Source organism: Meleagris gallopavo, chromosome 2, assembly GCF_905368555.1.
Source record: "Meleagris gallopavo chromosome 2, MGAL_WU_HG_1.1, whole genome shotgun sequence".
NCBI classification, from domain to species: Eukaryota; Metazoa; Chordata; class Aves; order Galliformes; family Phasianidae; genus Meleagris; species Meleagris gallopavo.
Window position 1 is genome coordinate 23440959 of NC_139405.1, and position 16292 is coordinate 23457250.

Here is a 16292-nt window from a genome sequence, read left to right on the forward strand (position 1 = left end):
AGATGCTTTTCCTCTAGCTTGCTTTATGATACCTTCTGAATCAAAGTAATATTACTGTAATAATGCTGTTGTTTTTAAGAGCAGGATTTTTCCACGAAACTAAAATCAGCATCATTTGAAGTGAAGATTTTTTTTTTTAATCATGTTAAAGGAATAATAGATATCTACATGGAAAACAATTCCAGAATTGCAGTGTTTCATCTATTCTCTCATTTAAGGAGTAGTTCAGTATAAATTATGACATTGTTGGTTTCTGTTGGGCTTGAAGAGCATAAGCTGTGAAGAATTTTGTTTGTTTTTTTTTTTTTTTGTCTTCAGAACAAATGAAATACAACATGTTGGCTTGGAGCTTTGTTTAAGATAAAGTTTCAGTGATGTTGTAGTAAGCTACTAACCTTGATTAAAACCACAAGCTAAGTGGAAGATGTTGGCACTCTTACACAGGACATGAGAAAATTGGATTTAGTTTGGTGCTCCCTCACAGGCTTCTGTGAGACCTCATGCCTGTATATCCAAGCGTTTTGCTGCCCTACTCCTCACAGCAAAATTCATAAGCTGACTAAATTCTTTGTTGGAGATTTGAGTAATTATGTACAGATGGGTTTTCCATCTGAAGAATCAAATGAAGACTACTTTATTCTTCCATAGGGCTGTTATACACTGAGCAGATCAGAAGGGATCTCCTTTCAAACACTTTTTTACCTTTATTGATAATGAAGTCTCACGGAAATGCTATCCACAGGAGTCCAGAAGCTGTTGACTGAGACTGGGCAATTTGTTAGCTTCAGATCTATCTCCACTGATTAGAAGGTGAAAATTAATTAGTCCACGGCTTCAGTGATGACAGCAGGGAGACAGAGGACTATGAACAGATGGTTGTAAATGACCTAGTTACTGCTGCCTGAAAAGTCACGCAGTTGAATCTTGTAAAATGATCTTGTAGAATTCTACCCTGTTGTGAGCAGAAATTCACATGTGCAGCCTCTCTATGGTGGCTTAGATACCAAAACATATTTTGCAATTGCATTTTAGGTAGAAGCTCAAATGTGGTTAATTTACATGACTCAGCTAAAGAGCAATGACACGTCTAGAAGCGTTACTCAACTACTTGAACCCATCCTCTGTTCACTTTGAGAAGAGTTGTTTCATGTTCAGACAGAAGACATGGAAATAGCCAGTGTATTTTATATTTGAGAAGGGAAATATAGTTCCCAAACAAGATTTTTGCAAAATTTTATTTTCCTAGAAAACCTGGAGGGAAGGGGGAAAGGAGCTGAAATAAAACCCGGGGATGGTAAGTTCATTAATGATTGTCTTAGGCACAGATGTTGATGGAAAAGCTCCTGTAAGATTACTTAACTTTTCCAGGAACCTCATTCGTTTTGTTAGACCTTCTAATCCCAGTTCATTAAAGCTCTTAAATGCATGCCTAGCTCCCACTGAGTGCAGACAGGTGGATTGAGTGTGTCAGACAGTAACTCAACCTTATGTTAAATTAGGATGTCACGCAATTTTTTTCACCTGTTTTCTTACAGTCTTTTTTTTTTTATAAACTTTGAATTTCTTGCAGTACTGTTGGCCATTTCTAAAGGTTTTCCCTCAGAAGCCATCTTTTGTGTTTGTGCAGTAGATTTGATGTAGCTGAACCCAATCCTCTTTACAGGATGTTTTAACTGAAGGTCTCAGGACTTTTTGTTAGCTTGTTTTGTTGCTCAGCTTTTTCCTAAATCCACATCCCCAGTGGGAATGTGTCACCTTGTAATTCTTGGCCTTATTCTATTGTGGGAGTTAAAAACTATTTCATTTTGAACAAGAATTTATTTTCTGTAAGAAAACATATTCGTATGTGAAGCCAGTTTCCATTTTATAAGCACTTAATAGAGCCTTGGGAAACACATTAAAAAAACAATGACAGTGCTAACTTGTCAGACCAGCATAGTCTTCCACATATTTCATTATCAAAGAAAATTCAAGATTGATTATGCAGATTTTATCTGTAGCAGTGCTCAAGAAACACTTGTTCAGGAGTAAAAGCAGCTTCCCCTCACAATTCCTGTGCCTAACCCACAGAGCTTTATCGCATTAGTTCTCTGCTATTGATGGCTGTAATCCTCAAATACTGCTGCTAAATTTCAGTTTTCAAGGATTACTTTTTTTTTTTACTGACAGAAGATTTAATTCTGAAATAGTCCATATTTTAGCGTATACATTCAATCATTATTATTATTTATACTCTTCTGAGTATTTAAACTCCTTAAGATCTGTTAAATGCAAGACTCTGTAGCATTAATGTAAATAAGGCTGTGAAGAAGCAAATGTTGGTCTCTTTTTGTGAAAAAGCTTGCATAAGTAACTACATTGGGATTTTAAATGTAAAATACTGGAGAACATAATGACTGTGAAAGACAATCACAGAGATAACGGTCAGTTCTTGTCAGACATTTAAGGAGACAAGATGAGTGGTTGATTTCATTCCTTGTTATGAATAGAGGTTAAAATATTTACTTGACCAAATACAATAGAAATATTGTGCAAGTGGTAAAAGCTCAGATTCGTGCTTCACAATTTCTATTGCACCAGACAAGGCATTTAACATCTGAGTAGCTCCAGCTTTTAGCCTGTAAATTTGAATAATATTAATATTCAACTACTCTCATGGATGTTCTGCACTTTTTAATTAAACAGACCAGCAAACATTGTGCAATACTGGCAGGAAAACTGTTGGCTATAAGTCTGGAGAGCTGAGTGAAATCTTCTGAGTGTAGTCAGAAAACGAACTAGAGTGAACCCTTGGTACTATAAATAGTAAATAAAAATTCTGATCTTAAATGAGGATTACCTTAAAAATTAGCATATTAAGTCATTTTGTGGCAGAGCTTTCCTCTGTTGAGGAGAGCAATTGATGCTGTGGAGCAGGCCCCTAGGGTCAGATTTTTAAGGTAAATTTTGGTATCCAGCTCTCTCTGGTATGAAGGGATTAATTCTGATTTTCTTCCTTTGCTTAATAGCAAATAGTGCCAAGAAACTCATCCAAATGTACTCTATCAGTACATGTATTATTCCAGGAAAAGTATATGCATTATTGATAAAGAGAAAATATTGCCGTTTTTTTCAGCCTCAGGTGATATTATAAGATGTAATATTGTAAACATAGAGTTCAGGCCACTAACCTCAGCTGAAATAATTAAACAAGGTAAGAAAAGAAACAAACAAAAAGCCTCATAAAAAGTCGTAGAAATTATTCTCCTAACAAATAAAATACTAAAGTAGTTATGATAGAGTATTTGAAGCATACTGAAAGTGGAAAAGACAACAAAATGCAAGATTTTTTTTTTATGAAGCATGTCATAGAAAAATATTTTTCATGTTCTTCAGTTTCTATCTTTTTTTTTTTTTTTTTTTTTTTTTTTTTTTTTGCTTTAAAGCTCTTAAATTGTGGGCTCATGTATGTCTTTGAGAATTATGCTGCTAGATCATGTGTCACCAAAACATCTGACCATCCTATACCTAGCTTAAGGGACAAACCATCTAAGTCAAACATAATCACAGAATTAAAATCAACAAAAAAAAAACAAAAGAAAACAAAAAAAATCTTTCTGAATCAAAATGGTGAGACTAGTCAGGTAGGGTTTTATTCCATCTGTTGCTATGTATGTGGCACATAATGTTTGTAGACCAAGGCCAGAACTCAGATGCTGTATGTTCTTAACCCCTTCTTAAAGATATAAAAAATTGTCTTCTGGAATAACACAGGAATCATAAATTACTATGCAAGATGCTCAGGAAGGTGGTGAAAGCAATTCTTCATTTACTCTGCCAGCTCTGATGCATTTTCTCTATTTTTTTGTCTGAGGAAAAAATGTATGCTGTCATGTGGGATATATTTTCATCTAGTAGTGGGTTATATTTAATATACAGAGTGACTATTCTTCTTAAAAGTACTAGATGGTGGTGACAATTTCTATTGGCAAAGTATAAAATTCTGTACTGTGGGAATTCACCCACATCCTGTAGGGGAAGAATAAAGGAGTTGCTTTGAGATCTTCTGGCTTTCGTGCCCATGGAAGACTTTCAGGCTCCTTGAATTCACAGAGTGCAGACATACTGACAAATGTGTGGTGATCTTGTAGGCACGCTTATAGGGAAGGAGAGGTTAAGCAACTTTTTCTTTAATAGAGCAAATTCATGCCTTAAGCTGTCTGAAGTCAGTGTTAACTAAGGAGATGCTAATTAATTTCAAATAAGGTTCAAAGCAGCTGTCCCATAGCTCGGGTTACAAGTCTGTTGAAGCCTGAGCCGTTGTTTTGTTTTAAAATGCATGAATAATTTACTTTTCACCCGTTCCATTGATCTACTTTTGCTAGGTCTCATTCCCTCCAAGATGGGCGCTATGGTTGAATGCCATGGCTCCACAGACTGACTTTTCTCCCTTCTTTGACGGAAACTGAGGAACATGACTCTGTGCATGCTTCTCCGATAGGCACTGCTTTTTGGCTTGCAACATAGGACAATGTCATTGCTAAGTTAGCAAAACTCCACCTGACAAGTAGGGCAAATCCTCAGCTACCTAATCCATGATGAGACTTGCGTTGTCTGTCATTCCTGCAAACTATATTGAGGTTTTTCTTTGAAATGGTGTTTACCACAAATCAGAGGGGACTGGAAGGAGTCACAGCCACTGTGCTGCCAGCATTGCCAAAAAGTGAGCAAGCCCATGTTGCAGTGAAACTGATGTGCTATCATTTTTGTCCTAGCCATCTGCAGTGGGTAAATTTAGTCTCTTGGTGGTATGTACCAAGCTCACAGATGAACTGTGAGAATAATTCTATCGTTGATTGTTAAGGTTTAGTCATCATGTGATGACTGCTTTATGACAGAATCTATTTAGAACGTTTCTTAGGGGTTAACAGATAAGTTTATCTCAGTTCCAACATTCAGCTGAAAAATTAACAGTAATGCTGAGAATAATGTTTTGCACTTCTTTAATTCTTTCTCTCAGGGCACTCAAAGCCACTTTACAATATTAATGAAACACACAATTTTCAGAGGAAACAAAAGCATGGAAAAATCTGCTGGATGAGATGATTTTTCAGAGAGCCATGCCAGTTGTTTGCTGTAAAAGTGATATAAATAATTTCAATAACAAGTCAGGTCCCTTCTAGGAGGCACTCAATAAATGTATGCAAAGGAATAGTTTCTGCTTCAAGGAAGTTGGATTTTTTCAGTAGATTTTAAACCAGCAGCAAGTAGAAGTAGAAAGAGATAGAAAGGCTGCTGGTGCCATTCCACAATACTGTCATAGAACTCTGTACTTTAAACACTTGACCTGGCTCTTTCCTCTCTGTAATGAAATGGCTCAAAAACATTGCTTACTGCTTTATGTATTCATAGTAACTCTAAGCTGTTGCTCTGAAACACAAAATGCCCTCAAGGTGGTATGGTGTTTGAAAATAATATATTAAGCTGCTCAGGAAGATCTGGCACCATGACTTTTAACTAGTGTGTCTGCAAATTTTTCACAGAGAACAGTTTTCCTCTTAATATCTGTGCCAAATTGGAAGATAACCACAACCAAAGGAAAACACTTCCTTGCTAGAAGGGAAAAAATAAGGCAAGCTCTTAAAGCATTTATATGATGCTCAAGTGTCTACTGCAGCACCTCTTTAATCTCATAAAGATTTTAGCATCTCTGCCACCTGTATTAGTTTTATAATGTAAAATGGTGACTCAAGGCAAGTGTTTTCTGGTAGCCATGTACGTAATAAAACATACTTTGTTTTGTAAATGAGCATTTCACAAAGGAGCTTATTGTCCTAGTTTCTATAACTAGGTTAGGTCAGAACTTTAATAGAATATATAGGTAAACTTGAGCCTTAAAGTGTCGAAGGGGGGGAAAAAAAAAAAAAGCCTACATCAGCAAGCCAAATAGACAAATGAAATACAGCATTCCCACTCTGCATTTCCACACCGGTAGAAATGAAGGAAGTGCTAAGAGTTACCAGGTTTCTAAGGATCTGTATCTGCACCTACGAGTTCATCTCAGTTAATTTTTCTTTTAGCAGACTCAGCATTGCTCACTTTTTTGCCTTTCACTTAGTTTAAAAGCCTTGTTGAAATTAATGGAAAGACTGTAGGACTCCTAAAATAGTCCCCTTTCTTGTAATTTAATCCACTAAAGAGTTATAGTGTACTTTTGGATACAACAAGCCTTCGGGGAAATAAGTGGTAATTAAGACAATTATGCCACAAGGAATCATGGCTACTTATTAAATAGTTGTGTTTTGCTAGGTAGCCTTGAGCTTGCACTCAAAGAGCTTTTATTGCACACAATGTTTGCATTGCCCTGGAGCAGCAGGAGCAACTTCACACATCTTTGTTACTTGAAATATAGAACATGGCAAACTTAAAATTATTGTTTTCTGCATGTCTTGATATTAACACTGATTACAAATTTTGCATAAAGCATATACAAAAATGCAAAATTCTTATTGTAGTCAGTGTTTAAAACTCCACTCTCTTCAGGGTGGTAGTATTTTGTAAAGCTGGCAGATTAAAGTTTCTGCTTACAATTGGCAAGTCACAGTGAATAGTGAGCCCCAATCTAAAGAAGCAGTGAAATTTCAGTATTGACTGTGCAGCTAATCCATTCTCTTATGCTTGCTATGGATCTGTTCAGATTCTCTACAACCAGCAACAACTATGTAATAATACAGTGTCTCCTCCAAAGGTATTGTTTCCTATGTTATTCTGTTGACCCACAATGTAAGAGGTGGATGTTGGTTGGTTAAATCTTCCCACCAATATTCCATTACATGTTGTTGCCATGTAACATAGCAACAGAGGAGAAGTCTGACAAAATGGCATCTGACATGAAAATCTCTGTTCCTGAGAAATCTAGATATCACAACAACAGGTTATAAACTTCAGTAGATGGTTAGTTAGAAGAAGTAGAAGTGCAGAATCCACTTAAATCCTAGAAACAGGTTGGTTCAATGAACTTGTTTGTCTAATTGTCTTTAAGCATGGCATAAATGCACTATTCGGTGTAACCATTATTTCTCCATAGTATATCACAGTCCCTACATAGAACTTGCAAAGAGAATATACATCTTAATAGTATGCAGTACTCACATACCTTTCCATATTTCTCTGAATAGCTGCCAGGCACCTTATTTACCTTTATCTGCAGTTACTATCATGTGGACATAAGTAATTTGTCACCCTCTACATTCGTAACAGTGCATCAGATCTGACATAGAAATGAGCACAGTGGACTTTATATACCAATCCCCTATTTGAAGATTCGATTCATTTTCCTACTTTTGGTCTCAGGAGGACTACAAGTACAATGCAAGGGCTTTAAAACATTTTTAATTAGCATTTCAAATGAAGTCTTTAACACATCATGCTTCAAGCACCAGTACAAGAATCGAAAGAAAAAAGCAGGTGAAAATGGCCATTACTCTTTCCTAACAACTGCAAAGGATGTTATCACCGCTACAGATATTAAAGTCATTTACTTGCCAGCACCAAATAAAAGGCTGTATGTAATTAAAACATATGGCTGGCATTAACTGAAAAAGGGACAGGAAATTGAACATTAAAGGTGACTCTGCCCTTAATTTGCTATATTGCTTGGGAGAGAGGAGATTGTGTTGAAGTGTTCTGAGAGAGGCACAGACAACCTTATCTTTGAATTTCCTACCTTTTGTCAGTTACCATTATAACCTGATTACTCAAGTGTTTAAAAAAAAAAAAAAAAGCCTGATGAAGGGTTGTAAAACATGATCAGTGGCTCTTAAAAAGTTTAACTGTTTTAGATGTTAATTCTTCAGCGTAATGAGTCGGTTTCCTCCACTCTGTATATTTTTGCTATTAAAGTTTGTGGAAATTTCCATCCTTCCAGTTTTATTTCTGCAAGCTAATTTCTGGAAGCATTTTCACAATCCTGTTTAAATAGAAGTTCTGGATTGTCTTTTCAGAACGTGTACCAGATTAGCTCTTCTGACTGCCTGTATGGAGCTACTTCCATTTATAATAAGTGAAGGGCTGACAAATCGGTTTTGTGGTTTGCTTGATGCAATGCCGATGACCTTCTTCTTTCCAATTCTGCCATTCTTTGTGCTAGTTGATAAATACATCTCTTGACTCTACTATCCTTAAATAACAATCATAAATTCTAATCACAGATATTTTACTATCCTTACATTTGGTATGAGCTGTATATTTTTTTCATTGTTAGGAACTCCTTGACAGCTTATGAAGTTTCCATATTATAAAGCCAGAAGGGCAAACTGTTACTGAACCATTTTATAAACTGTGGGCTTCTCATGTTTAATGAAAACATCAGTTCTTTAAATAAATATATATTCTGCAAACAAATGTATTAAAAAGTGAGCCAGTTCTGTAGGCTTTTTCTGGAGTGATCCCCGTTATAATATTTGTGGGAAAAAACTCTCATCTATTAACATAAATTTGCAAAGCCTTGCTATCTCATTGTTTTAGAAATACATATTTCTAACAGTTTCAGGTTATGTTTCTATGATCTTGCCATTCTGAATACAATTCCTTGTCAATTTATTTGATATCTCCTTAGGCTTAAATTGAGATGACCATGTAAAGAAAGTAATCAATGAATGAGTTTGTGTTTCTGTGGGACTGCATGAATAGCTGAAGCTTTGCTTTTTTGAAATTCATTTCCTTTTCTTTTATTATGCTTAGTACTGAATGATGCTAAATCCTAGCTTGGTATTCCAGACCATGAGATGCTGTCGACATCCTACTTTCAGGCAACTAAGACAAATACTTCCCTATGCCTTTTAAAAACATAAACCAAAATAGGCATATTTTCAGGCTCCCTTAATCTGTAGGAACTCAGTATATTCTCCTGATTTTTGGCTTATTGTTTTGTCCTTGATTAGATTCTTTTCTCTGGCTCAGTTACTTGGTTGGTAGCTTAGATTCCTGAAGAAAACTCAACCAGCAACTAAATATGTGCTTGAAAATTTAATGTGCAAATAAGAGCCATTTTAGTACTCAATAGAGGATATTTTAAGCTGTCCCCGTATTTTCAATTTCAAGGACCACCATTTTTCAGTTTCAGAGCTAGCAGCTCATTAAGATGAAAGGAAAAAATCAATTCTTTGGTTACTGTGTCAAAACCTTGATGCACTCTGATGCACATCAGCCCTGTGTAATTTGCAATCAGGTCAGATTTTCAACTTTGAAAGTCTGAATTTGAAAATCTGATCTCTCTAATTGGTAAAGGGCAGCATTCACTGTAGTTCATTTCCATAAGCTCAAAACCTTTGTAATTTATAAACTGTCTAACTGAAAGCTGGGACAACAGACTTGAGTGAATTCAGAAAATAAGTAATTTTCCACCAACATGTAATATTCTGGACCCTGCCAATGAAGATAGTTCTCAGTATACACTGTATTCACCATTTCCATGTTTTCTTCTACTTTGCTCTGGTTATAGTCAGCATTATCGTTTTGATTTATAACAATACAGAGACAACAGAGCAGTTGGAACTTAACAAAGCTTTTTCTATGAAACTAATTATCCTTGAATGCGTAAGATTACAATACAAACAACATGACCGCCTCTAGTTAATGTTTGACTAAAATTAAAGTGAATTTACTGCACCTGAAGGGCACTAGGACAAAAAGCCCAAAGTCTCAGACTATCCGTTATTTGCAAAATTGATACTGTGAAAATAACCACACTGAAAATTGTTCCCAGTCTATCACTTCTAAAGAAATAACACATTTGTTTTGGTTCTTTCTTCTATGACCATTCATTATTATATTGAAATCACACACAAGGATTCCCCATTTGAATATTCTGTCCCAAGATTTCATATAATTAATTGTTATCATCCAAATATTGTCTAATACCAATTCACTGAACAAGTGTCAGTTACTAGTTGGAGACAACTGTGAATCATCAGTTGATGGCCAGGGCTCCCTCTAGTTGACTGGAGCTCTCTTTTCCAGAAACTAGCCTTCCTGCTCTGGTAAGAGTGTTTGTTTGTTTGTTATTATCTCCTCAGCTGCCTGTTAAAGACTGAGATTTATCTCTGCTGTTGTCTCTTTCTTCTTTCCCTCCTTTCCTCCTTCCCTTCACACAGAAAAATCCGTAAGAAGTTTACCAAGTTGCAGCTGAAAAGAGCTTCCAGAACACCTTGTTCTCCTGTTCTTGTGAAGACAAAATCTCTCATGAACAATAGGCAGGCACGAATAGAGCCAAGAACCATCACACACTGAAGACACAACAGCATCAGCAACATAATTATGTTAAAATCTTGTTTAATTGTCAACAACGGGACCTTCCACATCTTCAGGACCTATATGGACACTGTGGCTGGGTTCTGTGTTCTGGTCAGGATCCAACAGTAGCCCTTGTTCTCCTCTGTCTCTGTAAGGGCTACTTAAGGTTTGCTGTGCAGGCCTATTGATGATTGTTCTGCTATTTCCCCCACTTCCCTTCGTCAGACTTGGATAGTCAGTGAGGGACTATTCATACTGACCACAGGGAAGAAATATGGATGCAGAGTAGCCCCCACAATATTGTCTATGCCTTCTAGTGGTGTGATACAAAAATAAGCAGTTTTCAAAACAATTGCTGTGTCTTTGTAACAGGATTTAGCCAGTAGGGGTCAGCATCTTCAGAAAGTGCTGCAGACTTCAAATGTTTGAATTTTTGAATATTGGCTTGAATCACTTTGGATTTGATTTTCTGATCTGCTGAGCAACCAAAGGCTGGAATGAGGAGCTGTTCAGCAGTTCTGAAACTTGAACCAAATTAGGTAGTGCCCAGAATGAGTGGCCTATCTTAAAATGCTGACCATATTAACTTTGGTTAAAATCCTGGAAAGCATCATGTGTGGCCATGACCATCTGGCTGGTATGGTTATCTATATATTTACAAGCATCCACCTATTTCTTTGGGGATTTTTAGTATTTCTTGAAGTCTATTTTGAACAGTCAAAGCCAGCAGAATGCCATTCCTGGGAAAACATGAGGAAATAAGAGTATTTCCTATTAGCAATGACTCTCCACTAAATAATTACTACATTTTTATGCATGTGGACAAGAAAGTTGTCTTGCTGCAGAATGCTTTGAAATTCATACTTGTAAGGCTACAGGTGGAGACTTACCATGGAGAGATGATGTGCCTTTTGTAACTACTTGTAGGAAGCTGTCAGTCCCCCTGAAAGTGGGAATGGCAACAGAGGCAGGTCTTTTTTCTACTCAGGTACTTACAGGTGAATAATCTCTGCCCTACTTTGAGATCGAGGGGCAAGCAGTGTGTAGCACTGCTGTGTAAGCCTAGCTGAGATACACTGATTATCTTAAGCAAGTTATGTCTTTCAATAGATTTTGTTTCCATATGGCTTTTAACAGATAGTCAGACACTGAACGTATCACCATAAGCTGGAATAAGCTTCAAGATGTTTTTTCTAGTTCTTTACTAGTTCTTTACTACTAGGTAACTCTAACAGCACTGTATGGATGTCAGCTTATTATCTGGCTATGGATGTATGCCCAGCTCTGTGGTTAGAAAGATGAAGGTATAAGTAGTATCTCATACCTCTGGGTGATTCCTTCCCTTCCCCTTCCTGAAATATACACCCCATGCTATTTACAGTTTCAGTCTGAAAGAGCATCTGTGATACCAGCCTGTAACTAGCCATGCTGACCATGTCAGATTTTGAACTTTTGAGACAGTCATCCAGATGCTTCCTCGAAAAAGAAAGCACACTGACCTTCCGAAGGAACTTGATGATTTGACAGAGTGACGGATCCAGGTCTTGTCCACTGTCCTTCACCAGCAAGCAAAGGGTGAATAAGGAGGAGAGATTTTGGCCTGAAATTCTTCTAGTACCCTGAGCACCCTACTGAATGTCACTGATTGGGAATCAATTGGAGAAGACCTGCGATTCATCCGCTTACAGATTTTTTCCAGGAGCCACTGAAGTGTGCAGCCCTAGGATTCTCTTCTATCCACAAGATCTGCTTTTTCCTCACAACAGGAGAGTTTTTCATCAGATATTGAACAGACACAACCCATTCTTATTAGTAAGAATTGCCTTTATTAACTGCGACATATGGAAACACCTTCTGCATAATAGCTTTCTCACCCATTAAAATAAAGAAAACATGATTATTCAGCAATCTATTTGACTGAAAGTATGAAAAACATGAGCAGAAAGAGCTTTGTCTCTCTCAGGCACCCCTGAAATCACACACAACAGACTCATTTTCAAAGTGTCTTTTGCTGTAAGGTGATGGATATCTTTTTTACCCTGCCTTATTAAGCTTGTACTCGAATTATTTCTTTCAGTCAGTGTGCTACAGTGTCTAGCCAGTATTTTGTAAAATCCTCGTGTGTTTCTGCCTTTGACAAAAGTATTAGTATTTGTAACAGTCTCTTGTGACATCATTTTTTCTTCTTTCCCTCTGAGGAGTGAGAGATTCATAACGACTCCCTGTTATGCAGCTTGATGCAGTTATCTTCTGCATCAAGCATCCAAGGTAAGGAAGAGTCCTCCCTTGCAGCTTCAAGCTGAGGGAATTCATCAGGAAGCAGTGGAAGTAATGCTATGACCTTGCCTGGCAGAGTTATGCCACTGGTTGCAATAGCCAACAGCCAACACTTGCAGAGGTTTAACGCAGTGGAGACTGTTCACTGATAGAACTTCTGGTCCATCCTCAAACTACTTTGCATGCAGCTGCATGGAGATCTTCCTTCCTCTAAAATGCACACAGTGCCCAGAGAAACTGCACGCTGCGTATCGCACCTTTGTCTTTACCTGCTCTCTCTCAAACTTACCCTTCCTGTGAGATGTTCCCCAGGGATGGATACAGAATTTACCTGTGAATTTCAACAGAAAGCAATGATGGAAGATTAGCTGAAAATATGTTCCTGCTTGGTTTGACTTCTGTAGAAATTGTGGCAGTTCTTTCCACAGCATCTCGCAATTCCATGCTTTCTGTTGAGTTGAATTTTTTTTTTTTTTCCTGCTGACCTTGAGCAAAGATGTCACATTCCTGTGTAAGTTATAACAGTATATCCACAGTACTGTTTTTATCAAGCTTCTCAAGCTAGTTATTTTAAACCTAGCTAACATATCTCAGTCATCAACAATGACACTGAGTATAAACATATGCCTCAGAAGCAAGGACAAGAGATTTGGTTCTTAACATGGATGTGAGCAAGAAAATCTAGGCAGCTTCAGTACTGTGTTTGCAATATAATTTATTTTCTTGTTAGCTAAATAAGAAAGCTATCTGAAAAACCACCTCTCTGTTTACAGCTACAGAGTTCAAAAACCATGCAAAATACATGCTCATTTTTTTGTCCAAAGGTCTCATACAAAGAGGAAGAAGATTTTGTTAAAATTCAAAATGTCCATGTTACCAATTTCAAGTATGTAGCTATTCTACAGTCTTGAAATATTTAGTATATTTTTTTCAGATTATTTTTCAAGGTTATGACTTGGTCAAGGAAGCTTTGGTTATGTAGAATGGAGAAATGAAATCTGGGAATACTTGAAATACATTGGCGACATTCCTACTACATTCTAAATTGTTTTTTTGTTTTGATCAAAGGCAAATATTTGTTTCTGTAGTTCAAAACTTACAGCATGGTACAAGAAAATGGGGATTAAAAATGAAAAGAAGAACAAATGAGTAGAAAAAGAATGAACCAGAGTCGGCACTTAAAAGATGTGCACCTTTTATTAATCTGAAGCAAGACTTTTTTAATAAATATCATTTTAACCTAGGCACTTTCCTAATTATAAAGTTACAGATAAAATGGAATGGCTGCATAGTAGTTTCTGGTGTAGTCACAGCATAATATCCTACAGCCTTGTGTAGAGAACAATTATACTCCTTCAGAAATATTATATTGCAAAGTACAATATAGCAGACAGTGCGTTTGTATATGTGCAATGCTATGGTAATGGAAGTGTGCTAGAATCCTTTGGAAATGTCAGCAAAAATATTTTTGTTTTACATTTCTTCTTGAAGGTCTTTTATATAAACCTGTGTCTTCATAAACCAGAGTGGGTGTCAAAAGATCTGAGTTTATATAACTGCAGAGTGGAATTTTTTGGAGTAAGTCAGGACTTTTTTATTCAAATGTTGCATGTAGAGGGAGGAAACCTAATTTTGGAATACATGGGTTTTGGATAAGAGTTTTCAGATTGTACTATGCAATGATCAACACAGATTTGCAGAGTATGCTCATAAAGGCTTAACAGTTGTTGCTGAAATACGGTATTGAAAATTAAATTAAAAAGAAGAATAAAAGCTGTCATTTTTAAAATTCTTTAAATTCTTTAGATTGCAAGTGAATTTCTCAAAGGAACGGTAAAACTGGGAGGATCAATGCTGAATATTTGATGATGTGGAGCACCTTAGAATGAAATATATTACTGTCTGATTTGCATTAAAGTGTCTTTGTGTACAAGCTTTGTGACTCTTGGTCCTTTTTCAGGAAAAAAAAATTCTGCATTGACACTATCTTATAGTCTGTTCAGTAAACAACAAACTGAAATGTGATGAACTTTTAAAACTGCACTAGTGTTAAAGACACAAATAGTAGTCTGGATAAAGACAAAAGATTCAGAAGACAGAGAGAAAGAGAAACATGAGGTATTGTTTATTGTTCGTTGTATTGCAACTAGAAAAAATGTCTAGGATTGAAGTGAAATCTAGGTGAAAGGACTACATTCTAGAAGATACAGTGTGCATTATAGTCTTCAGTGCATTGACATTGGCATCCAAACTTTTCAGGTCAGTATTAAGTGTCAAAAAAAATTACGCTGCTTTTAATTTGGTAGCACCTAGAACTGGTGACTTCTATGAGAATATGGGACATAAACTGAATAGTTTTCTTTACTAATGTGCAAAATAATTTCCTCAATTACTTTGGATAGGTTTTGTTTTTGTTTTTTTTTTGTTGTTGTTGTTTTTGGTTGTTGTTTTTGTTGTTGTTTTTTGCAGAGGAGGAGATCCACACACTGGGATTCTAACAGGACTGCTGCTTCACAGGTTTGTCCAAGACAATTCTTTCCATCTCCTAATTACCCCATCTATCCTGGAGGCATCTGTAAATTTTGTTTCAAGTGCTTGCTTTAGAATGGATATTCTTTGTCATCCTCTCCTGCCAAGAGGCGTAGGCAGATTCCAAGTCCAAGTATGGTGTTTGGGTTTATTTGGGATGATAAATTACATATATCAATCCTTCTGGGTGAGCAACAATGGTAGTGAGGAGGAGATGATCTCCAGATATAGGTCTTTGCTGGGGTAGCTGGGAAAATTGGCATCTCTTTAACCAAGCTTAGAATAAGCCACAGTCAAAAAGCAGGAGGTCTGAGATGCTCATGTGTTCCACTAGTGAAGATTTTTATGAGCCCATCATGCAGACTCTTGTTCATAACTGGTGAAAATGCATAGCTAATGGTGATGGCTATGTTGAAAAACAGTGTTTTGTAGCTGAGAATTTGCTCTATCAAATAGTGTTATTGTGCTCTTTGTAGCTGTTGTAGTTTTCATAGAAATAAATAGGAAGCGTTACTTTTGGAGAGACTTCTCTGTAAGCTAAGCAGGGGAACTTTATGAAAATGAAATCTATTTGTTACTAATATTATGGTAACATCTAGACATCAGGGCAAAACGCTGTCTCTGACCAGTAAGTTTTTGAAATAAGCACTCAAATCAAAGTCCAGTTTGTGTAGCTGGAAGGCTCCTCCAGCGCTAGAGTTGGTATTATGCCAGCGACATTATGTGATGTGCACATTTGTTTTCAACTGGCTTGATAGAGCCTTGTAAAGAACAAAATCTCCTGCATGAAATAAATTTCAGTCTCTATTCCCTAAAGCAAAAGAATGGGAGAAAAGGGTTAGAGCCAGATTTTGATGCTGCTTCACTTCCTATCGAGTTAGAGATTCATGGCTGCAGAATCTCTTCCCAAAATCTAGTATGCATTGAGTCCGGAAAAATGTGATGACTCCCTAATTTGTTGGCAGGTTTGGTTTCCCCTAGCTCCCATGTGCAGCTTTGTTATTACTTTGGAGATTTTCTGCCCCCTAATGTGAATCAATAGTTTCATTAATGTGGAGGAAGCAGCTTCTGTTTCCTTTGGGCTAAATGTGGCTCTTTCTCTTATATTTTCTGCCTAGGCACATAGAATAACATTCCAGGTAATAGTAGCAATAAGAGGACTTCACGGGTACATCTGTGAAGCTAAAAAGTAAATAAAGCATGAACAAGCTTAA

At 36.7% G+C, this 16292-nt stretch overlaps 1 protein-coding gene across 1 annotated transcript in view; it reads left to right on the plus strand.

Annotated features, from left to right (window-relative positions):
* Positions 1–16292, plus strand: part of MTA3 (metastasis associated 1 family member 3) — a 591413-nt gene that overhangs the window by 108090 nt on the left and 467031 nt on the right. Inside the window, exon 19 of the mRNA XM_085219339.1 lies at positions 10134–15066. Within this exon, the coding sequence (XP_085075465.1) occupies positions 10134–10269 (136 nt within the window). The 3' untranslated portion in view covers positions 10270–15066. The remainder of the gene's footprint in view (positions 1–10133; positions 15067–16292) is intronic.